Raw genomic sequence first — 25,236 nt, forward strand, 5'->3', positions numbered from 1 at the left:
ATGTCCTCTAGGGGACGGTCCTTCATAAGATGTTGATCCACTATTTTTGTGGACATTATAAATTATTATAAAAATCACACCCGTGTGAGCTGAGTGGTGCAACTCCCCTCTCCCCCCCCCCCCCCCTCCTCTCTCTCTCTCTCTCTCATTAGAAGGCAACAGTGCAGCACTAATTCTATCACTCTCTCTGTTTCTGGCACAACAGCGCCCCTACTGGTACTCATAGTCATTGGCTCATTAACGTCACATAGGTGAACACATAGGTGAACACGGACATTGCTGTTCCTTGGAGTGGTTGCACCACTCAAAAATAATCGATAATCGCAAAATTGAAAAAATAGTCAATTAATAATGGGCAATTAACTATTTTTATGTCATTATAGATGATAATTTCGAAACATAAAAAAGTAGTGAAAACATAGCTGATCTAACGGTCGAGATGCGTTGTGAAATTGTGAGTGCAATATGACATAATATTATAGTAGACCTAATTATCGATTGCACTGAAATCAATGACATCAACTCCAATAACACGTTACGGGAGATAGAATAAAACAAATCGCTTTAGGCTGGGGGAAATGTTGAATTGACTATAGCACCTGCATAGAAGGGCTGGTGATTTAACTTGAGCTCAGGCTGAATTGGTAGAAACCACTGGAGCCCCGGGAGTGATTTGTTGTGAATAAATTGTTTTCCAAGACCTTCAATAGAAGAAAGACTGCAAAGAGTTTATTCATCCAGGCACTTCAAGTGAGACGTATTGAGAGAGTCAGCCATGCAGCCAAGCACAAACATTTCATCAAGTACTTAAACCCTACTGTGTACGTCAATGGCTGGGTTGCCCTGCAGGGCCCTTGGTCCTCTCCTCTTTTTTCCCCCTCTACACCGGTGTTTCTCAACCTGTGGTCATTTTTGAAAAATGAGTTTTCATTGTGACGCATGACTGCCAGAAGAACACAAATAAACATGCTTTGAAAATGCACCCGTCTGCAAAGTGGTCAGATGGGTGGGCGCTCTTGAGATTTTCAAGTAGTAGGCCCTGATCCAGAAATGGTTGAGTACCACTGCTCTACACCAACATGGCAGATCTACTTGTATTTGCGACACACATGGCCAAATGTTTCCCAATGTTGCTGAGTCGCCTGAGTGTTCGCCTAATGTGATGGAATAATTCCCAGAATAGGTTCTCTCTACAGTACTATTTAAAAAGATGCACAAATGCAGCCAATGTCCTACTTTTAGTTTTTCAGCTATAAGGTTATGTTCTCCACTTTGGTTCCAGATCAAAGACTGTTATTCAGAACATCCTGCAGTAATACAAAGGCTAAGAGCGTCTATGGAGTCTCAGCTCTGCCTTCTTCTGTATGCATGAAATAATTGGCTCACGAAAGAGAGACACATAATGAACTGTCAAAAGACAGCACGGTTGGGGCTTTTCCACATTATTTATAATACTCTAACATGTCCCTGTGTGTGAGCGTAAAGTGTGTTTGTCTCCATTTGTCCCATCACATTTCTACCACTGTAATCACACTTGGATAAACAAACAAATATCTCAACTGATTAGATTCCGCACACACACACACACACACACACACACACACACACACACACACACACACACACACACACACACACACACACACACACACACACACACACACACACACACACACACACACACACACACACACACACACACACACACACAGTGTATGTGTAATCTACCTGTTTAAAATTAAATTAGGCCTAATACAATCCAATTGAGCAAAAACCTTAGGTCATATCGTCGCTGGCGGGTGGAAATGTGACTCCAGAACTTCAATCAATCAATGTAGTTATATTTAGTCAATGGTTCAATTCCATTCAATTCAATTTTATTAAAGTGACAAATCACAACAGGTTGTCTCAAGACACTTTACATATAGAGCAGAAAACCGACAAAGGTTAAATATTTATAAACCCCTACGCTCAGACGTAACAACTTTCACATCAAAATGGCTGTTTCTTAGCATATAGCCCTTTGATAAGCAGCTATAGCCCACAGCTATTTTCCATGCACATTGGAAATATAGAGATAGGAGGTTTCTGCCAGACAGCGGTGTTATATAAGATGGATGAGAAGGCAGCCCTTTGCAGGGCATTTGTTCCAGCGGCTCCTCTGTATATGTACGTACTAATCTATGCCTGTGCTAAATATGATACTGCTAATGCACTGCACACTATCTAATCCCTGTATCTGCAATTTTCTGCATGTTTGTTTAGTACCTACATGTCCATCTGTCTGTGTAAAGCCTATTTATAGATAAGAGAAAACAAAAACAAACGGAGAGTCTAGAAAAGTTAGAAAAGAAAACAAGTGATAAGTGAGATTAAAAAACAGGAAATCAAAAAAGACAGAGAGAGAGAGAGAGAGAGAGAGAGAGAGAGTGAGAGCGATAGACGATAGAGAGAGAGTGAGTAAGTTACAATCAACAGACAATAAGGGAAGGAGCAGGAAGAAAACAAGGAGAACAGAGAGATGAATCGACTGAAGAAGATTGAGAGAAGAAAATGAGAAAATGGGAGAAAATGAAAAAATATATATAGTGTGAGAGAGACAGGAAGGGAAAAAGAGAGAGACATGAGAGGGAAAGCGAGAGAGAGAGAGAAACGTGGTTTGATGCATTAGTTGAATTTAAATGGGGGGCCTGCTGGTAGACAGGGTTCTTGTGGGCGGGACCCTGGGGAACAAAAAAGCTCTCCATTTGCCAGAGGGGCAGGCGAGGCACACACACACACACACACACACACACACACACACACACACACACACACACACACACACACACACACACACACACACACACACACACACACACACACACACAATGAATTATATATAGGCTATATGTAGCTGTATAGTATACTGTATATATATATATATATATATATATATATATATATATATATATATATATAAACACTAACACACATACATTATATTACAGTATACAGATACACTAACAGTTACACACACACAAATACTGTACATCTATACTGCAGTTACATACACACTAACACTTGGAGGCACGCATACATTATGCATGCATATTGCATAGCCTACTGTACATGCTCATATGCTGAGGCATATACATGAAAACACACACACACACACACACACACACACACCAACTCATTGACCCTCTCTCTAGCCCACAGACATGCACATGCAGAGGAGAGACAGCAAAAGAGACAGACAGAGTGTGAGAGAGAGAGAGAGAGAGAGAGAGAGAGAGAGAGAGAGAGAGAGAGGAGGCTGCAGAGGTGTAACTGTTCCTTTTAAACATTATGCTACCTATCCTAATTCCACATGGAAGCAGAAGCACTCCCTTTATCATGAGGGGATGACAGGTAAACATTCAGAGGCACAGTTTGACAAGATGTCAAGAACATTAGGGATGTATTTAGGGCCTTGCAAATGGGGAGCGAGGAACGCACACGTTGTTACCTGGATCAATGACAGGTCTCCTTCAGCTCTGCTCAAGAGGGGCGCGACAACGCAAGCATAAAAAAAGCTAAACCGAATCCAGGTCTGGTGAGTTGCGGGCGTGTGCACGAAATGGGCACGCGCGCAACAAATTCACGCAACCGCGCTCACGTAAATACGCTTGCGCTGTCGCACCGCGACTTCTCAGAGCAAAAACGCAGGTCTCATTGAAAATGAACTATAGGTGCGTTTTATCGCTCCCCGTTTGCAAGTCCCTTTTCTCCTCCTGCATGTACGCAACTATGCATGCATGGCAGGCTGATCACTGAGGTGAACCGACAACGTACAGTAGCTGTGTGTTGGAGCGGTTAGGCACCGCTCAAAAAACAGTTACAGCGGCGGAGGCGCGCTGTCTCTGGTGCGCTTGAGCAACGAGACGCATCGCCAAGCAAGCCATTAGGCAAGCGAGTCACCGCGCCACACGTTGCGAAGGCCGCTAGAAGCGACTCAGTGTTGTTCGAGTTATGTACAATAACTCAGGCAATGCCAGCGCCAAGCACTATTTTTCACCACGGAGGAAAGCCGGGCAGTGCTGTCCTCCTAGAATGTGAAGAATGACTATAGGGCGAAGCAGTTCCACGTGTGTCACAGAAGGGGCCGTAAGACAGAAGTTACTGAGATCGGGTGGGTTGGTCGCAATGCTGAGCTCTTTGGCCCCTTTACGTGTGTACAGGTATACTAGTATGGGCTCAGACTTTACGTGTTATGGACTACTCTATACTATAGTATCTGCTCATCTGCTCAGACTGAGGCTCAGACTGTCCCTGCAACCCTCCTGTCATTTCCCAGAGGGATTAGAGGCATCCAACTTTCCATCTCTGTCTCACACTATTTCATAATCTTTATCACAACCTCCCTCTCTGTCCATCTGTCTCTTTTGCTATCTATCTTCTCCTTTTCTGTATCTTTCTCTTTCTGACACACATGCACACGCACGCACGCGCGCGCACACGCACACACACACACACACACACACACACACACACACACACACACACACACACACACACACACACACACACACACACACACACACACACACACACACACACACACACACACACACACACACACACACACACACACACTCCGAAGCAGACATTAAAAGGCTGAGCCTGCCACTGGCCGCTACATCCTTTAAGTTAATCAGGCTTCAAGCCTCTCAGATAACAAAATCATTACCAGTTGCCAGCCCTGAGCACGGTTCACTACAGGAGGAACATCCAGTATTAGCACAATTCAACATACTCCATAATCCGCTCTGCTGACAAGAATGAACACAAAAGCACCGTACCTCCACAAGTATGAGGCTTACACTGCAATAACGCATGTGCCGATAATAATAATAATAATAATATCTGGGGCTATTTCTGGGTTATTTGTGGAGTAGTATTTCAGCTATTTCAAGGGTTTCCCTGGATGGGTCATACCAAGGACTATAAAAATGGGACCCAATGCCTTCCTGCTTGGCACTCGATCAAGGGTTGGATTGGGGGTAAGTCCATGGCCTGCGGCATACTAATAGCGCCATGTCCAGGGGCTGGGGCATGTCCTTGTACATCAAGCCGCCTCACGCTATAACAACCTGTCCTATAGACGAATCCAGGGACGGGTCTCATGGTCGCAGCTTACGTATTTCCTGTAGGCGGACTCGACGTAGGTGCGGGGTTTAAACCCTCACCAGGCGCACCTCTTCTACTATAGTGAACGGCAGAGTGACTGATGAAGTCTGCCTCAAACGTTACTCTTTTACCTCCTTTTTACTAACACTAACATTACAAAGATGCCCAGAACATCGGGATGAACCTGTGTAGTTTATGGCTGCTCCAACAGTAGTGGCAACATAAAAAGTTATATATATATATATATAAAAAATGCTTAGTATGAGGTATAAAATACAGCAGCCTTGTGTTCATAAAACAGAAAGATTGGGTATTGGGTAAGACTGACGTTATGTATCTTTCAGGACCTTTCACTGCTTCGTCTCAACCATTACTCAATGGCTCTGGTCTCAGCCACCGCGGTGGATATTTTGACATTCCGTTTTCTTTTTTATGTTGCCACTACTGTTGGAGCAGCCATAAACTACACAGGTTCATCACAATGTTCTGGGCATCTTTGTAATGTTAGTGTTAGTAAAAAGGAGGTAAAAGAGTAACGTTTGAGGCAGACTAAACATCAGTCACTCTGCCGTTCACTATAGTAGAAGAGGTGCGCCTGGTGAGGGTTTAAACCCCGCAGCTATGTCGAGTCCGCCTACAGGAAATACGTAAGCTGCGACCATGAGACCCATTCCTGGATTCGTCTAGGCCACATGGCTCTGCAAGGCGTATATTACTATTTGTCTGAAATTCTTTATTAGGAACAATCCCTTGAGATGAACCATCTCGTTTTCAAGGGGGTCCGCAATTCACAAAATACACTTCATACGTACAGTAAAGACATTTTTTTTACAAACAATTCAACCAGACAAAACAAAACAAGACAAAACAATACAATTCCTAGATAAACAAGAAACAAACAACAAAACAAAAACTGCAACAAGACAACATTTCACATAACATGGACATAATGTAGACATAACACATGGATCATTGCATCATAGATCTGCTATATAGTGATGATTAGTGAAAACATGAACAGGTAGTCTTCAAGGATGTATGTAGTATATATGGCTATTTTGAGGGGTAATCTACAGATGGAAATTTACCATAAACTTTGTGAACTGCTACGGTATCTAGTCAATTCAGGCATTTGTCGGATCAGGGTGTTAGTAAGTGAAGTGGAGCAGAACAGAACTGTACGCCCTGCTATCTGCATTCTGCACAATATATCAATAGAATAAGTAACGGGAGAGAGGAGATATGAGTGAGGGAATGGTTCTGCTTTGCTCTGTTCATGGGGCTGTGTGAAGTGGAGAGGAGGTGGAGAGTCATCACCACGATGACAGGAGGGAGGACAGAAGAGAGGAAGGCGGACAGAGAAAGCAGAGAAGGAGAGAGAGCACACGAGAACGAGCGAGCGCTAATTGGAAGCACATCAATCTGGTTTCCTGAGGACAATCTGAGAGAAAGATACGGAGAAAGTGAAAGAGAGAAAAAAGCTAACAGGAAAGTAACAAGGAGATAATGAGCTTAGAGAGGAAAACACCACTACAAAAATAAGGGAAAGTGAAAGACATTCGATCACAAATCCATGTCTCTCTGTTGCTGAAAGTGCTTGGACAGTGACAATGCAGAGTTGCCACCTCCCCCAAGGATTTGCGAGGAGTCTGCACACGCACACACACACACACACACACACACACACACACACACACACACACACACACACACACACACACACACACACACACACACACACACACACACACACACACACACACACACACACACACACACACACACACACACACACACACACACACACACACACACACACACACACACACACACAAACCAGGACAACCGTCTTGCACTGCAGGGACACAGACTCCTGGGAAATCTAAATCCACTCAAACAAAATATACATATACTTTAACATGTAAATTAATGCTGCTGACTGAGATGTACATACATGTATATGGATGGATGGACTGAAGAAAAGAAACAACTGCTAAGAGACTGGGGCCTGGGGACTTGGGACTGCGACTAGAGATCTATATACAGTGTCCAAAATTTAAATAAATACTAACCAAATTACATTTTGCAAAGTTCATCACCAATTTGACCATTTGCCAATGCCCATATGCAATTTCACATCGATTGACCGACCCATAAGGAGAAACATGTATGAGTATGGCCCTTAGAGTATATATTTCTAGAGAAGGCACCCAGAGGAAACCCTGAGGCGAAATGGACATAGTGGCCGGATTTGGTAGTGCAGCTCGAGCCAGCGCTGCTCCGTTGACTATCATTGCGCACGTTCATGTGATTGGGGCCATGACACGTGAACGAATGTTTCATACGTGAACGCGCACAAACGGCACAATGATAGTCAACGGCAGCGCGTTCATGTGTTTGTAACCAATCAATCCCAGAATGCACTCTGTTCCTACCAGGAAGGAGGAGTGAATCCGCCTCATGCGCTTTTGAGCAACTTAATGCAAGTGGATGGGAGGAGAACTCGGGTGTCTTCTCTATAGATATATAACTCTATGGTATGGCCACATAAGTGTCCCCTAGTGGTCATTATCTAACCTAGGTGTCACCCTAGATTCCAACCTCTGCCTGGAGGGCCATGTAAAAAAGGTTGTCCAGTCCTCACTCTACCACCTTCGCAACATTTCCAAAATCAAACCCTTCCTCTCACGCCCCGACTTAACTAAAGTTATCCACGCTTTCAACTAAAATTAACACAAAAACTAGTCAATTCCTAAAGCTGAAATAAAATTACTTACAGTATGCAGACTAAACTATTCTAAACTAACAGAAATAATGGTGAAACCAAACACCAAACTAAAAAATGAAATAAAAACTAAAACCATTAATGAATATTTAAAAACTAATAAGTCACAGCTTGTTGCAAATGATTGATGTAAACTGGCCTAAAGATGCTGTAGTTTACTTTAAAGTGGACATAATTTTAAGATAAGCTTTCCGACCTAGATAGATGTCCCACTCAGACATACGAGCCACCTTCAACATATCAATTTCTGCAGAGTTAAGGATGCGGGGTTGCCTGTGCCCTGTAGTGAGGGACACACCCTTTCAGCTATTTGGGGATTGGTGGCTTTGTGGCCTTGATGGGCATCATAACTGCAATACCAGCCAGCACCCGCTGTTGGGAGCTCCCGGCTGTCGAAGGAAGACACCTGTTGGTGTCAGGGGTTGAACTAACAACCTTTCATAATATATTAGTCACTTTAACCATGGTGTCTCTATTTTGGGCATGTCATTATAGGCGAAAACCTTCAAAGATTTTTAGTTTCTTCAAGATCTTCAAGCTCACAATGCGTTGCTTTGCGACACAATGTGAGGTTGTATGTAGATCTGCTATTGTTGGACAGTGCGACACCATCGTACAACCAATTACAAAATTGGGCTTGAGTGGTTAGTGAGCATATTAATTATGTTTGTGTCTCTGTGTAGATGTGTGGAGGTAAAGTATCCAGAAGTCTATTTGAATGTTATGGTTTGAATAAGTGAGCGAGTGCATGAGTCAACTCTTCCAGTAGATGTGAGGCAAAAGCAGAATTTCTCCTGTTTTCACCATTCCCAGAAACCATAGCGAATTTGTAACCAGTTCCAAAAGGTCAATGTAATTTTTCCGAAAGCATCTTTGCTAAATGATCATCTTAGTTTCAATGTAAGCCATTAAAACAAAGAACCATAGTGATGCGGGCGGCAGTGGCTCAAGGGTGGCCGGATGGTAACCGTAAGGTCGCCAGTTCGGACCCGGGCTCCCCCAGAGTTAGTGTCAGTGTCCTTGAGCAAGACACTGAACCCCTAATTGCTCCTGATGTGCTGGTTGGTGCCTTGCATGGTTTCCGCCGCCATCAGTGTATGAATGTGTGTGTGAATGGGTGAATGTAATGCACAATCTCTGTAAAGCACCTTGGATAAAGGCGCTATATAAATGAACCATTTACCATTTACCATTTACCATCTACTCACGCCTCGACTACTGCAACTCCCTTTACTCATGTCTTTCAAACAAATCCATTCACTGGCTCCAATTGGTCCAGAACGCAGCCCGCCTCTTAAGGGGCAAAAATGTTTGACCATATCGCCCCTATCCTGGCCACCCTCTACTGGTTGCCAATCTCATTTAGAATTCACTTTAAGATTCTTTACTTTCAAGGCCACGACCGGCATACATCTCGGACCTACTCGACCCCTGAGCCTGCCCGCGAGCTGAGATCCTCAGGCAAGGCTCTACTTACCATAAAAACTGGTTTAAAAAGAACTATAGGCGACCGGGCCTTTGCAGTCCGTGCACCCTTACTGTGGAATGCCCTGACCCTGGGAATCAGAATTGCCGACTCGGTTCCTCGTTTTAAATCACTCCTGGAGACCCATTTTTATAAAGCTGCTTTTAATCCTTTATAGTTGTGAATGTTACGTATTTTCCTATGTATTTTTCACTTTCTGTTATCCAATGTTTTGCTATTATTATTGTGTTCTTTATTGTGTTCCGTTTGTTGTTAAGCACTTTGTGACCTTGTTCTTGAAAGGTGCTATATAAATAAAGCTTTATTATTATTATTATTATTATTACACTATGTCACTGCAGTGCAGTGTTTTGAGCATTCTTGCCAAAACCATATTGATTAAACAGTTTTGTAATTAAAGCTTACAAAACACATTCAAAACACAGGATTATATGTGCCTGCTGCTTGCTATGCATTTAAATAACTTTGCACGGCAACCATTCACCATATTCACACGGTGGCCATTTTGCTATTAAGTTAATGAAATAATGCCACCCCGGGTGTTTCTTCCCCACATGCTAATTATGATGTGAGAGCAAAATGACCACTGTGTAAATATAGTCAATTGAACCACGTCTGTCTTACTGCTGCCGTGTGTGTGCATATTGCCCTGAGGCCAGATGCAGTGCTAGGCCTACTATTAAAGAGAGCACAATTAGATAATTGGAAACAACTGTCTATCAATTTACTCTACCCTAGCACTGCTCGCTCATGCTGGGCAAGACCTAGCGAGATTTTGGCGTTAGTACCGCTCAAGGAAATTACGTTGACGTTTTACAAATCTGTTGTGACTGGTCGGAAAATATGGTATCCTGGGAAAATACATCCGACCCGACACTTCCAACGATACACTCTCTGCCTTAGGTCGTGACCAGCCTTTTCTCTGTGCAGATGAGAAGGTTGGGACCGAGGCTACTGCTCGCTTGAGTCACTCTCCCATCTCCATCCAGCAGAGGCCAACTCACACACCTATACCACAGTCACCCTGACAACCAAACAACCATTATAACCACGGTATGGTCGTACATACAGGCTATGGGATCAAGACTACAGATCCCATAGCTGTGGAAAAAAAATACAATAATCTGCTTACATTTTGGAAAGTGACAAATCATCATTCTTTGTCAGTCCCTGCATACTGTATGCCAACAGAGTCCACACATTTGGGATCTTTTTCAGTCACTGCCTAGGGAAATCACCTTTGTCACATTGTCGCAATTCTCAATGCCCATGTGCAATGTCAGATTGACTGACCAACTAACTAAAAATGCAAGAGAATGGCCTGAGGGCAGACACAGATTGAGAATAGATAATTTCCTTCATTTTATAGGAGATAGGACTAGGACAGTAGTATATAGAGCGTCGCAGTCCCGCCCCCTTTCATGACGACGCCAGGCCCAGGAAATAACTTTCCAATGCATTTTTCCCATAGACATTTCAAAACGTATTTATTTAAAGACCTTATAAACGTCGTACAAAGCCAACTCTTGTCGTGACAAATCATGACAACAAACACAATATTTTGGACCAAACAAATAATTACAAAAAAGAAAAACAACAAAAATAAGTGTTGTAACCTGCTGTTTTCTTCTTCTAATTATTTGTTCAGCCCGAAATGTTTTGTTTGTTGTCATGATTTGTGACGACAAGAGTTGGCTTTGTCCGCGGCATAAACGTCTTTAAATAAATACTTTCTGAAAAGTCTAGGGGGGCGGGACTGCGACGCTCTATTGGATTGATGTTGTATGAACTGACAGTGTGTCAGTTGTGTCTGCTCCAGTGGTTGTTCTCAGTATCTCATTTGATTATGTCAAGGACAATACATTACAGGTTGCATGCTTGGTCTTTACATAATGTAAATGAATCTTGAATAAAAGATGAGTTGTCTATAGATTGGGTATGTTTATGCTAGCATGGATGGAGACAGCATTGATTGCAGCCTCTGCTACTCAAAGACCATATAGCTGGTTGCTGTTTCCTATGTCAAAGGGAATATCACATTTCTTGTGGTCTAAAAAGTACTATGATCTGCTCTTACTGGCCGACAGCCGACCCACTTTCAACTCGATCTGTCTGTAACTCAGCCCCAGTCTGACATGCATCTTTCTGCTCGGACTGCATCCTCTAAAATGTAGCAAGAAAATGCCTTGAAGACACAGCGGTATAGTCACCTTAATAAAGCAATGAATATTTTATTTGTGTGTGCCAGATTTTTCACTCTGATGAAAGTCAACTCTTAAAGGGGCATCATCATGTTTTCAATGTGCATTTCACTTTTGCGTGCGTACATAAAATTCACAAATATCTGTATCCGACGGCCTGCAGGTCTGTGAAAGTGGCAGGGCTTCTCTCTGTGCTCAGGAGATTGTATATATGCAATCTCAGTATAGGGCCCCGATTGGCTTATACCAATGTAATGGGGTCAACTATCCAAAGTAATGAGGATTGGAAGACAGGTGAAGAGGAAAGTGCAGGCAGGGTAGAATGGCTTAACTTAGGGGATGGCCTTCCCGCCTGCAGGGAAGCCAGAGGCCCTGGTTGTCCCAGGTTCAGTTCAAGGACAGCAATGTGTCGAAGTGTGTCACTGAGCAAGACTCGTAATCCTTAATATACAGTGACAAAAAAACACCCCAAGGAGTGGGGACAATTCTAATTTGTGTTGGAGCTGGTCCAAGCCGAGCGCCAGTACCTGCCTGCTGCGTTCCGGGATATCTAGAAGGAGCTCCGTCACATTAAATGCACATACAATAAAATACGTTTTTATTTTAGCCTATTTATTATTCATAACTTTCACATTTCCCCTTCAACGTCCCTTCCTGCAATGGAAAAGGACTGTGGATGAAATGAAACCGAAGCGGTGGCACTGGTGAAAAGACAGGATCTGGAGGTGGCAGAATTGAGGATGATACGATTCTCATTAGGAGTGCATGACAAGGTGTTAGGTTAGGTTAGGTTTGTGGATAAAGCAAGAAAGGCGAGGTTCACAATGCGTCACAAGCGAGTAAGCATCACATTATGAGCTTGTCAGAGATTTAGTATAGAGTGGGAAAAGGGAGAGGGCCATGTGCCGACCCCTGGGGACCTATTTACCTGGTACAATGTACCTGTTATTTATTGGTCCTACACAGAACCGGGATCTTTTCCTTCCCAGCCCAGAAAGCAGCAGGACAGCATAATTTCCACTTAATTGATAGCCTTCTCCCAAACTGTACTCCGAGTCTGTGCCACGAGGCAAAGTAATTAAAATGAGTAAAAGTGTGTTACAGATAATTTAAAGAAATATGCTTTGTAAATTCCCCATTTACCGGTACTGCCAAACTCACTGTGGAGCCTACAAATGGCTTTTTGGAACTCTTAGCAGCAAGATGCCATAAATGGAGCTCGTCTTAACCGATAGCTGACACTGTGGTTAAAACCAAACCAAGGGAAGAAAGAATGCTTGAGTGAATAGTGCGGGCTATTTGACATAGCAATGGACATTTATAATACTTGTGCTTATTTGGTACACAGCCCCAATTAAATAGGACTTCAAGCTGTCAGAGATCCTCAAAAGCATGGGTGTCGGAGGACACTTGCCTAGCCAACATATAATAAGATGTACCACATCATTAGTGTGTGAGTCCTGTTAATGACCACATTATGGCAATAATTAATGATCAGTCAGACAAAACAAAATGATACAATGGAACAAAACACAAATACAGAATGAGCACATATTTCTAGCAATATGACCGTACTGTTATATTATTAGTACTGGATAGATACTAAATCCAACTGGGTGTTGGGGAATTGGTATATGAAGCAAAAATAGAATGGGTGTCATGCAGAGAAAAAGATTTGTTTCGAAAATCAACATGGTTTAAGGGATTTGCTCAGTAAATCAGCTGCAGCAAATGATAGAATGATGCAGCCAGCCAATTTGGATAATAAAAGGGCCCTGAGAGCAATGCTTTGGAGACTTTATAATGGAAGGGAATTTAATTAGCATCAAAGGGATTGACAGCTGAAATGCTAAGAGAAATGAGCAGAACATCACTGCAGGATTGTGACTGCAGTGATCCTAATATTAATTTCAGGGAGCCGTCAAGCGTCAGTGAACTATGTATGTTGCATTGGGTTTGTAATCGCACTTTTCTGCACAACTTGGCAAATGTTTCATCAGTCATACAAGCAGTCAGATATACTGAACAACATATTTCATTTAGAAACTGCTGTGTTGACCTAGGCCGGCCTATCAGTCCGGCCACCTAGGCTGGTAATCCAGCCCTCCAGCGCTGGGCAGTGTGTCATGGGTTCGAGTCATAACCTTTGCTGCATGACATGTCTTCCCTGCATCTCTCTCCCTGTTTCCTGTCAACCAACTGTACATCTATCAATAAAGGCAAAAAGCCAAAAAAATATCGTAAGAAAAGAAACTGCTGTGTAATCAATCTATAAATGGTAGGCTACAGGCTATAATCCTTAAATCGATTATTGTCATGTTGCTGCATGGATGCAGAATCGTGCACGGCCAATTCGCAATGCATTGCTGACTCGATTGTTTTTGCCACCACTAAACAACAAGAGATTTGGAAAAAAAGAAGGGAGACCAATATAGAGCCTTGATAGACTCCAGTCAAAAGTTTATAGACTTTAAGTGGTTAAGAGGCTACAAAGTCCACAGTATGTTAGTTCAAAAAAAGATCCGCTACATCAAATACAGCAGTGTGACTGTGAATGCCTGGCTGGGTGATTTCACATGTATAACAAGACATAATACATTATACAGACACTTGAGTGGCCCGAAAAGGGCTGTAGGCTGAAGCTAGAAGCTACCCTATTGGTTTACAGAACAAAATAATAATAATAATAATAATAATAATAATAGTAGAGCTGACAAAACTGTCAGACAGTAAACTAAGAAAATAACATAATTAATAATAATATTAATAATAATAAAATAAGTAAAAAAGAAGAGTAACAGAAAAATCAAACCTCATACATTATTATTGGTTGTCAATATGGTCCGTTGCAGCGTGACAATATGGAAGTGAAGCTACACCACTAGAATCGATAAATGGTCCTATACAGTTTGCACATTGAGTTTGTGTATGGAATGATAAGACTCAGACCCTCTATATACTGCTTCTTTGTAATATTTATACGTTACTTACTAATAATTGCATTTGTATATATACTTAAATGAATTTATTAATTTGGTTTTAATATTTACTAATACTTATTTCTAACTAGGATACTCTAATGTTTCTATTTATTACCTTGGATTTAAACATTTGTTTGAATTTGGTGACTGATGAGCACATTTTCAGATCCTTATCCAGGCTGTACGTTCCATAAACGAACCCCTCTTACGGATAAGCATTTATCTTTGGTGTTGGTTCTTGCGTTATTTCTCTTAAATACACCAGTTCCCCTGAGTTTGTAGTTTGGTCTCTCGTGCTTTGAACAGTTCCTGCATGCAGGGTGGAAGAATATTGTGGTGGGCCTTGTACATTATTAAGGCAGTGTTTATGTCAACTAGGTCTTCTAATTTTAGGGTTTTATTTCTTTCCAATGGAAGTATCCTAAAAAACGGGGTCGTATTATAATCGGGGACTAGAGACTATTTGACATTCAATGTTCTTTTTCTACAAATGAGTCTTGAAAAATGGGGGTTGTTTTATAATCAGAGTGGTCTTATATTCGGCACAATACGGTATATTGCGCTTATTTGTTTACATTTTGTAGGCCACGTGAAAAATGTCATTGCCAATGCGAGTCCTCTGAGAAAACAATGAAAGCCAATGTCCTAGCTAGTGTAGATGTCAGTGTTCTCCTGTGTCAGTTCGATAAACTCGGCTGTGATTAATGGAGTGAGTGTGGTCCCGGTTATGCAGAGGGGGGAAAAAAACAGTCCCTTGGATTTCCCTTCTCCTCAGGATACCAGGCTATCTCATCACCAGCCTAATACACTGTAGTGTAGAACCAATATGCTATAGGGGGTCTTGTTGTGCGAATGCACGTGTGTGAGCATGTGAATGCCACAGGCGGGCAGGCAGACGGAAGAAGCAGCCCAGGCTGAATCCTGGGCAAAGGCCCTCCCTGGCTAATGAGGAGAGGATGCTCCGCAAAGCTCCATCCTCAGAGCAACTTGGATGTCTGCTAGTCGCAGCTCCCCGTCCAACATGAAAGCAGAGAAATTGGCAGAAACGTCTCAAGGAATCGATGCGGTCTTATCTAGGACTGGCACACTCACACACGCATGCTCGCGCGGACTAAAAATAAATACTAGATAAATGATAAATAACAGCAACTTCGCTGCCAGTGCAGAGTGTGCTTGTCAGAGCCAAAATGGTGTCAAAGGCTGTTTTCACATATGCACGCAGTCCGAACCATGTCCAGCAGATAATGTAATATGAATATAGGGGAGAGATAAGGAGAGAGCCGAATGTGAGCATATGAGCTGATATAGAGAGTGGGAGTGAATTTGACAGAAATGGTCTACCTTTCTGCATGTAATTTATAAAGCAGCAGCACTGAGGTACAATATTGATTTTGCGTTTAGTTAATAAATAGATCTCATTAAGTCTGTCCCGTTTTGAACACTCTAGAATCTCTGGCCCGGCTATATGCATATGGGACATCTTATAAGATTTGATTCCAATATACAGCACTTAGGATTTGGAGCAGCAGTTGGCCCTCCCTCCACCGTCATTATTTATACCTCCTAGAAGTCTCTTCCTGATTTAATTGGATGAACCTGGACTTTACTTTCTGTTCATCTTCCTAAATTGCTGCTGAGTCATAGGGAAACGAGCTGCGGAATCATTACACCATAAAATACGATTAGACAGGAAAACAACTATGTGAAGGGCCTATGGAAGGTGAGAGAGAGGACAAAGTTTGCCCATTTTTCTGGAGAGGGCTGTGGAAACTGCATCTGCTCTGATGTACGACAGTAGAACAAATATTGTGGCTCTTGACCCGGTCCCATTACTCTGTCTAATAATTGGATAGTTTGTGTGCTCTGCTGCAAAGGAATCAAGAGGTGGACATGTCGGGTCTGGGTTTTCTCTTCGTATTTACCTATTCCAGGTGAAAAGTGTTATAGACAGAAAAGCCTCACAGAAGAAACAACTGCCAAGTGACACAGGTTTTACAGAATTACTTAAATATTATACATGTTGTATAGCTTTTTCTTTTTTTAAGTACAAGGACATCCGTTTACATGTATTCAGCCATGCACTGTCAATGGTTTGCTGGAACACCAGATGTTGCCTGCTCGCCTGTTTGCCAGCTCGGCTCATATGCAAGAAGCACTGGGAGGAGAACAGAGAATGAGAATCAACTGTTAAGCCGAGCATGACCACAGTCAGGCGAGCTGCTGTTCTATCAGACATGACTAAGCAACAGCAATGTCCAAACTAGAAACTACAGCCCAATTCATCACTGTCACTAGGGTTGGGCTCCTTTAGGATTTTTTCCCTAATATCTTATTTCCTTTAAGATGTTTTTTGAGGGCCTTTTCTGTCTTTCTGACTAGACTTGTACGTACCCATTGCGTCGGCAACCGGCCTACTTGGGAACGATGCAACTTGGGAACCTATAATACCTGTCAACTTGTCATAGCACCCATAGCAACTATCTGTCTGTGTCTCTTTTGTGCCCATACTGTATAATGGAGATATCTGTAGTATGCAATACCCGTAATCATAGCACCCATTTTAACTGTCTGTCTGTGTCTCACATGGAGATCTCTGTATCTGTCTGTCATGCCTGTGTGTGAAGAGTGCAAACTGACTGTGAAAAGTGGACTGGTTAAGTAATCAATTGGCAGGTGTGGGGTTGCCATGGCAATCAATTGGCTGAGGCAGAGGCTGGAAATTGCACAGGTGAGGGGATTTAGGCTTATAGTAGGATATACAGTAGTCTAACAGGAAATGGGGAGAGAGATGGGGGGTGACACGTAGCAAAGGCTATCAGGATTTAAACCCGCAACACACTGTCAGGCTGGACTACCATATACGCCAGACACTTTTAGGATTTAACGATACCGGTTCCTTAACGATTCCCTATTAACGGTCCAATTCCTTGAAGGGAAACTTCACCCTTTTTGCAAAAGAATATATGTTAATGACGTTTAGAAGATTTAGAACACTTTCCTGGGGGTCTTTGTGTGTGATATGTGGTACTAGATATTTTAGACTTTAGCAGTGAGCCCAGTGTCTCTGATGTCATGGATACAGGGCTCACACTACATGTTGTCTCAGTAAGACAGTCCTCCCCCTATCCACAAGGAGGAGCAGTGCACCAAAGCATTATGGGAATTGTAGTCCAGGAAGGAAGTGAGCCCAGTGTCGATGACATCAGAGACACTGGGCTTACTACTAAAATCAAAAATATTTAAAACCACATATTACACACATAAAGACCCCCAGGAAAGTGTTCTAAATCTTCTAAACTGTGTCCTTTAACGATCCCTAAATTGATTAATTGAATAGTTTTTTAGACAGAAATGTAAAAACAGCAACACTTCTACAGTCTAAAAGGGATAGCACAAAAAAATATATATATATGTCTTGTTTCCATTTAGGCCCTATGCAATCAATTAATAGACATGAAATGAAAAATAACAACACAATTCAATATCATCACTAAAAAATGTGGCACTGGTACCAACCAGGTCGTCGTTCTTGCTCCAGCTAGTATTGTGGCCGTGGGTGTTGCTCACTGTAAATTACCGGTAGTCAGGTATGCAGGTACTGAGGGCATTGAGGGCATTTACAATTTTGAATGTCAATCCCATTTTCAATTGCTTAACTCTGTCTTCTACCCGGAGCCAGTTTAGATAGACAAAATGGGTTGGAGATGCTCATTATTAGATCTCATAATTTCTATGCGTACTCACTCTGTGTCTGTCTCGGTGTCTAAGTGGCCATTGATAAATAATTAACCCACTTTCAGTAACATCACCTGCCTACTCAATGTGTGATGTCAGCTCACATATCCAGTGATGCCACTTTACTTGAGGCTTTGACACAGGGGAAATAAATCGATTACCAGACCCAGAAAAGAGCAATGGCCATCAGAGAAGTTCTTCATCTCTTCTCGCACACTCACACTCACACTCACACTCACACTCACACTCACACTCACACTCACACTCACACTCACACTCACACTCACACTCACACTCACACTCACACACACACACACACACACACACACACACACACACACACACACACACACACACACACACTCACACACTCACACACTCACACACACACACACACACACACACACACACACACACACACACACACACACACACACACACACACAAATTCCTTTCATCTCTCCCTGAAGACAATAGTTGAATTGTTCCATTCTTATTAATAAAAAGGGTCCTTCCACAAATTTGAGTGCAGTGGCCTTGAGTGCTGTGGAGTTTCTAAATTAGACTGTCGGAAGCACACAAGGGAGCAGTAGTCAAGGACAGGCAATCCATACAATTATAAATGGTTGGTAGAAAATAGAGAATCAATAGCTCCTTAACGGCCGATGTTTTCCATTGGACTGAGTGACCAACACAGGTGGTGGGGTTCTTTACCCATTTCATTGCAGGAAAGTCGACCTACTCATCTGTCATGTTCGACATGAAAAGAAAATGAAACATTACTAGGATTTTAAATACAGGACCGAACTTTAAACACGGCGTCCGTATTGTGGGCACGGCCGGACATTCTGCGGAAATAGCTGATCTACAAGCTAAGAGTGAAAAAAAGGAGTGGGGCCAAGAATAGAGCTCTGGGGGAGCCTGGTCAACAGCAGATCAGTATAAATGGTCAAAAAAAGCAATTGCGATAACCCAGGAGCATGAACCAATCATCCATCATCATACATGGTATACAGCTAGCATGTGGGATGCCGCTGAGCACTGTGAGAGTCATGTTCTTGTACCTCCTACCTCATCCAACCACGCCGGCTGGCCGAGACGCTCTCAGTGATGCAGGTGGACCACAGCCTGGGGGCCGGGAGTTTGGACTGTACCTTACTGGCAGACCTCAGTACATCACACAAACTTCAGAACAGCTTGTTACAATTAATATCCTGTTACTTGTTATTGTTACTATTGATACTGTTACTCTCCTATTAATATCCTGTTAAATCCTGTCACATCTTGCATGTCCTTATGTACTGATCATGATCGTTCAGCCGTAGTGCACGCTAGGGATGAAAGCTCTCCTGTGAGGAACTGAGGATATAGGAAATGTGATGGGTTGTTATGCTATTGTGGTATATTTCTCTGACTTAGTCACAGTGGTGACTGATTCAGTCAATTTCAGTGTCAGCGGTGCACCGTGAAATGAATTGATCTCACGGAATCCCTGTGTGCAAGTTCCTGGGAGTGCAAACTGAAGTGGACACTTACAGGATGGAACGGAGCAATCTGTTCTTCCCGTGGACGCTCAGGTCCTTGGATGTGTGCAACAGGATGCTACAGACGCGGCCCGCAACACGTGGCACTCAGTTCACACTGAGTGTCTCCCCTTCTCTCTCTCTCCCTCTTTCCCATCTCTCTTCACTTGATACTATCAATAAAGGCAGAAAAGCCCCGAAACAAATCTTTAAAAAAAGAAGAAAGAAACGACCCTTCACCAAAGCTTCTTAGCTGATGTAGCTGGTCAACAAAAATCTCTGCTTGTCCTGTATATACCCACACTACTGGTCTGACTCTGGTCAGGTGATAGATACATACTTCTATCTATATCTATTAATGGTTCATTCTTTATGCTAACACGGTCAGTCAAGTTCAGATGGCCTACTGCAGTGCTGCTACAGTATATGACACCTACTGTAATCCCCACAGGATTACATGCCCAAGACATTTATTTAACAAACTCCACATTGTACACAAATCACCTCGAACAATCTGAAGCCTAACATAATTATGAGTTTGCCATAATAATAGGATCCAAACCAAATAAATTGTTCAATTTTACTCTTATGTACCTGTAATACCCGTATACACAATGTAAGAGAAAGAAACCAGATTCTAAAAATGTCTTCTACATCCTGACAGTTTTCTGAAAAAGCTATGTTTCTATGTCAGTGGTTCTTCGATTTTTCAAAAATAGCAGACCTACAAGGTCATAGCGCGCCACTTGGTGGCGCGCTATGAGCTTGTAGATCTGCTATTTTTCAATAGCTAAAACATAACATAATGCTAACACAAATACCAGTTCATCCCCTATATGTTGCTGAGGCTCTTTCGGCTCTTGCAGTGGTAAAGGCAGGAAAACAACCACTACACAGTAAAATCCTCAATGTTGATTTAGCTCTGAGTGTGCACACAACTTTCAGAGCTATAAATGGATACAAAAAAACACTAAAGATTTTACTGTGTACAGTAGGGCACAGGTCTCAGATTGTCACATAAATATTAATGCCATGATTCAAAAGCTGATTATTTTATACTGCTTTCTGATCATGACTTACAATCATCCACTGACATTTACATAATGCAGATGACCCAGCACATGTGACACTGGTGAATATTGTATGATGCATTTCCCTAAGAGCACAAATTAAAAATGCCACGGCTTACAGCAGCCACAATAGTATTCATAACACTAAATCCAATAAAGTGTGATTCATTGTGGCACTTCTATTTTTTTATTTTTTTGCAAGCCACAGGATTAGGAGGGACAATCTGGCCTCACGGATGGTGCATTATCCTCTAGACAGTGAAATAGTGGAAAGACAGCTGTGTCCTATCACCGTGAATAAAACACAGAGGCCATGCCTCAGGGTGTAATACAGGCTGAGTATGGTTATTACTGACACATCGTGGCAGTGTGGCAAACCCCTAAAGGCCAGGGCACTACTGTATAGGTGGACGTCTATATACGATGAAAACCAGACGTGTGAAATCGAAGGAAAATAAATGCATTGCTTGCATTTTCATGTCACAAACATAGTGTGGCATAATGTATGATTCGCTATAAACTGCTCAAGGCATGCAATGGTGTGTGTTTGTCATGCCCTGAAAGTGTCTCAGGAGACAAAAATAATCACACTCGTGTGAAGTGAGGGGCGCCCAGTGTGGCTGCCAGTATCATGTCACAGGGGGGCATGCTGATTTTTTGGGGGGGCTGATCATTTTGGGGGCTTGCAGATTCATGGGGGAAACATCCCCCATAGACTTGGCTGCCACATGACGTGCCTGAACACCAGATGTTGGAGGGACTTGCGCCTTCAAAAAAGACAGGTTTTAATAATGGTGTGGCTTGATATGGATATGACGTCATGTGGCCAGTCATCTATGACAGATCTATGACATAATGACTCCACATTTGGGCTATGTCTCAGCCCGATCTGACCGCCATCCACAAGTTCCATTAATTATTAAGATGAAAGACAAAGACATATGAAAGACAGTTATATATTTCATGAAATGAAAACAATAACAGTTATTTTATAGTCCTCCGCTGCTTTGTCTGTTATGATAAATAACATATTTATCATAACAGAAAAAGCAGCGGCGGACTATAAAGAACTTATGATGTCAAGTTCATTTTGTTTATTGCACGTCGACAATACACAAAAGACAAAGAATGCAGGGATAATACAGGATAGAGACTAGTGCAAGATACATGCAGTGTAGACTAGAACTAGATGCCTTGTCACTCAGACTTGAATCATCATCATCAAACAAACCTATTTATTAAGATCTGACTAGGATCAACGTGTCCGTAGACGGCGTAGAGTGATTGGCTACCAAGACCACTGCCCATCATGCTGCCACCCAGGTGGGACAAACCAATCATTCAGTCACCCAAAACATTGTCACTGTCGCTTTTACAAGTCCCAGGGAGAGCCTATCTCAACCATGTACATCTGCTGACTATCAGCACTGCTGTGATGTGATGTGATGTGAATTGTTTTCATCAACTGTCAGTACTGGTACTGGGCCCCTGGAGCTTGCCAGCCTGCCATTCAGGCCGATGTGTTTCATCCGGATCTAATCTGATGGCCGAGAAGTTACGACTCTAGTGAGACATATAGGTGCAGGTTCCTGGAGAAACTTTCCACGGTCTCTAGGTAAATATTGTGGAAGAAATTATACATTGAGACTATACTGCACTACTACATACTACACAACTATGAAGACTGCTGCAGACTTCAATGCCTTCCAAAGCAATTACAGAGATGAAAACCTCCAGCTGCGCATAACTGAGAGGACAGGGTGGGGTACATGAATAGAAATGTAATTACAACACTGCACACTTTCCTTACTGATGCATAAAAGGACCATGCAGAAGTGTTTATTGATATCACCGAGCCATTGAATATGTTTGCCTCTGCTCATTTCATGGTATCTGATGCCAGCCTCACAGCCTGAATGAGATCATTTCAACACATAATAATAGACGGGTATACGCACTTTACGCAGTGTGGACCACATGGTGGAAACATGGTGGGTGTGTGTGTGTGTGTGTGTGTGTGTGTGTGTGTGTGTGTGTGTGTGTGTGTGTGTGGCAGCGTGTGCATGTGTGTGTGAGCACACGTGAGTGTGACGTTTGACCCGGACACAGCTTGCAAGTACAGCAGCATTTGCATTTAGAATGTCAGTCTTCCTCATCCATCTGGTCTGTGATTAATCCATCTGGTCTGTGATTAAGCTGTGATGTTAATCACAATATTTATCTCGGCTTGTATACCTGTCTGCCAATTGGTCAATATTCTATATAGTTTGCATCAACAAAGCTAGGACAAAGCTAAATCCATCCAAGAGAAGAGATTCAAACAATTCTCTGAGCTTCATTATCACTCTCATTAGGGTCTGTGCATCTGATGAGGTCACTGCCCAGAAGCTGCTTGGTGCAAAAAAGTAGGATCAATGAGTCCTGCATACTAATTCAACGTGATAGAGAACACATCATGCACCCACTGGTTGTGTGTTTGTGTGCACATGCACACACACAAGTGGATGTGCATGAGTGTGTGCATTGTGCAACTGTGCACGCATGATTTTTTAGGACAGACCCACTTTCCAACCAATACATTTGCATTTACACTGATAGAATATTCTGCCAGCTGGCCAGCAGCGGTGATGCTATCATATGACTGGCTGAGAAAGCACAATCAGATGGAGAATCTCAGGCAATATTCTGTATATCCAACATCAGCATCCTGTTTTCACAGCTTGCACCATATGACTCCATATTTCTTTCTGCAGAGCGGCCAGAGCCAACCTGCAACTCAATTTGTACTGAGACAAATTAAAAAGCCAAGCTGAAAACCATGAATTTACAGAGTTTAGCCTAACCATATCAACCTACGTACCTATACCTATTACTAATTAGAAAACGGAAAGGAATAATTGTGTGCAAAGTCAAAATTAATTGAGAAGAACCAGCTCAATACCTGCAAAATAGGCCAAAATAACAGGTGCTGTGAGGGTAGATATGATTAATTAAAAAGGACAGGGAAATTTGAATAATTTAGATTTACATTGTTGAAACTCAAGGCCTCAAGCTTATTGAGTTCACTGATCTTTTATTTAGGAAGACATCTTATGATCTTAATGAGGAATATGCAATAAATGTCTAACACCTTTAGTGTAGAGTAAACATTTATGAGTAGACCACACACTGGTGTTGAATACCTTTTAATGGTTAAATTACAGATTTGTATAGAGCAGTTGTCATGTTGTAGGCTTAGCTACCATATGCCAAGCAGTTCACTTGCAAGAGCTCATGACACCTTCTGTAGCCTATCACAAATCACTGTCTAGTGTCTATCTGTGATTTGGCTTAATTAATTAGTTTGATTAATTTTTGCCGTGTCCATCAGCCATATACTTGACAAATAGCCTATTATGTTTGACGGCCAGCATTATACCCTTTGGAAGATTGTGGCATGATACGTAGTAATTGTAAGTCATTGGCTAGCACTAGAATTAGAGATTGGAAGACAACTTACCCCAAGGATGACAGTATCATCTCCTTGAAATGTTGGGATGAACTTATCTCCACGGATAATTTCGGATTGATTCAGTGGTCGAAAACGACACAACACCTTTATGTTGCATTCTGCGTTCGCATCAGCCATTGTGGAAAATTATCGGATGCGCTTCCAAAATAGAAAGGGGGTTTCCCAAAACCTCAATGAATGTTTTCCCGTTAGGCGAATGTGCGTAGAGTAAAACTGTACACTACCACCTCGGCACCTCCACATGAAATCTCGCTCTGTTGAATGGCAGGCGATTAAGGCGAAGTATTTGGCAGAGCAACCCCAATTTCCAGTTATTTTGGGAGGGGATAAGAATACAATCAAATTACATTAAAGAAATACAAAACAAACAAAAGCATCACTTTAAGACAGTTAGTTTGGCTTCAAAATGCTCTCACACCAAATTCGGGTGCCGCGTACTTCTGCAGAACACAGGAGTTGCAAATTTGCAATTAGGAGTATATTCCGATTGGCTCCGTTGGCTCCGGCTGGCTGCCTGCAATCCCTGCATGTGATGTGCCTGTGTGTGACTGTGTGAGTGTGTGTGTGTGCGTTTGTGCGTGTGGTGTGGAGAAGGTGCAGGCTTCTACGATGCATGCCTCCTTGTCTTGCATCACCATTGACAGACTGGTCTCTCAATGGGGGCGGGGCGTGGTAGGAGCTATTAGCGTCTCTCTCTCCTCAGCATCATCACGGGTCGGTGGTGCTTGTCTTGTGTGAACACGTCTGAGACCACGCACGGCACGCTTGAAAAGCTCTCTAGCTCCACCAAGTG

At 42.5% G+C, this 25,236-nt stretch overlaps 1 protein-coding gene across 1 annotated transcript in view; it reads right to left on the reverse strand.

The window, feature by feature from the left end:
• The window catches only part of kif5ab (kinesin family member 5A, b), a gene marked incomplete at its 5' end in the record, with an annotated part of 108,647 nt that extends 84,087 nt beyond the window's left edge, over window positions 1-24,560 (reverse strand). Inside the window, one exon of the mRNA XM_083771744.1 lies at window positions 24,432-24,560. Coding sequence (XP_083627870.1) covers window positions 24,432-24,560 — 129 coding nt within the window. The remainder of the gene's footprint in view (window positions 1-24,431) is intronic.
• Window positions 24,561-25,236: the final 676 nt, after the last annotated feature.

This window comes from Protomyctophum parallelum (genome assembly GCF_964188405.1).
Source record: "Protomyctophum parallelum genome assembly, chromosome: 8".
NCBI lineage: Eukaryota > Metazoa > Chordata > Actinopteri > Myctophiformes > Myctophidae > Protomyctophum > Protomyctophum parallelum.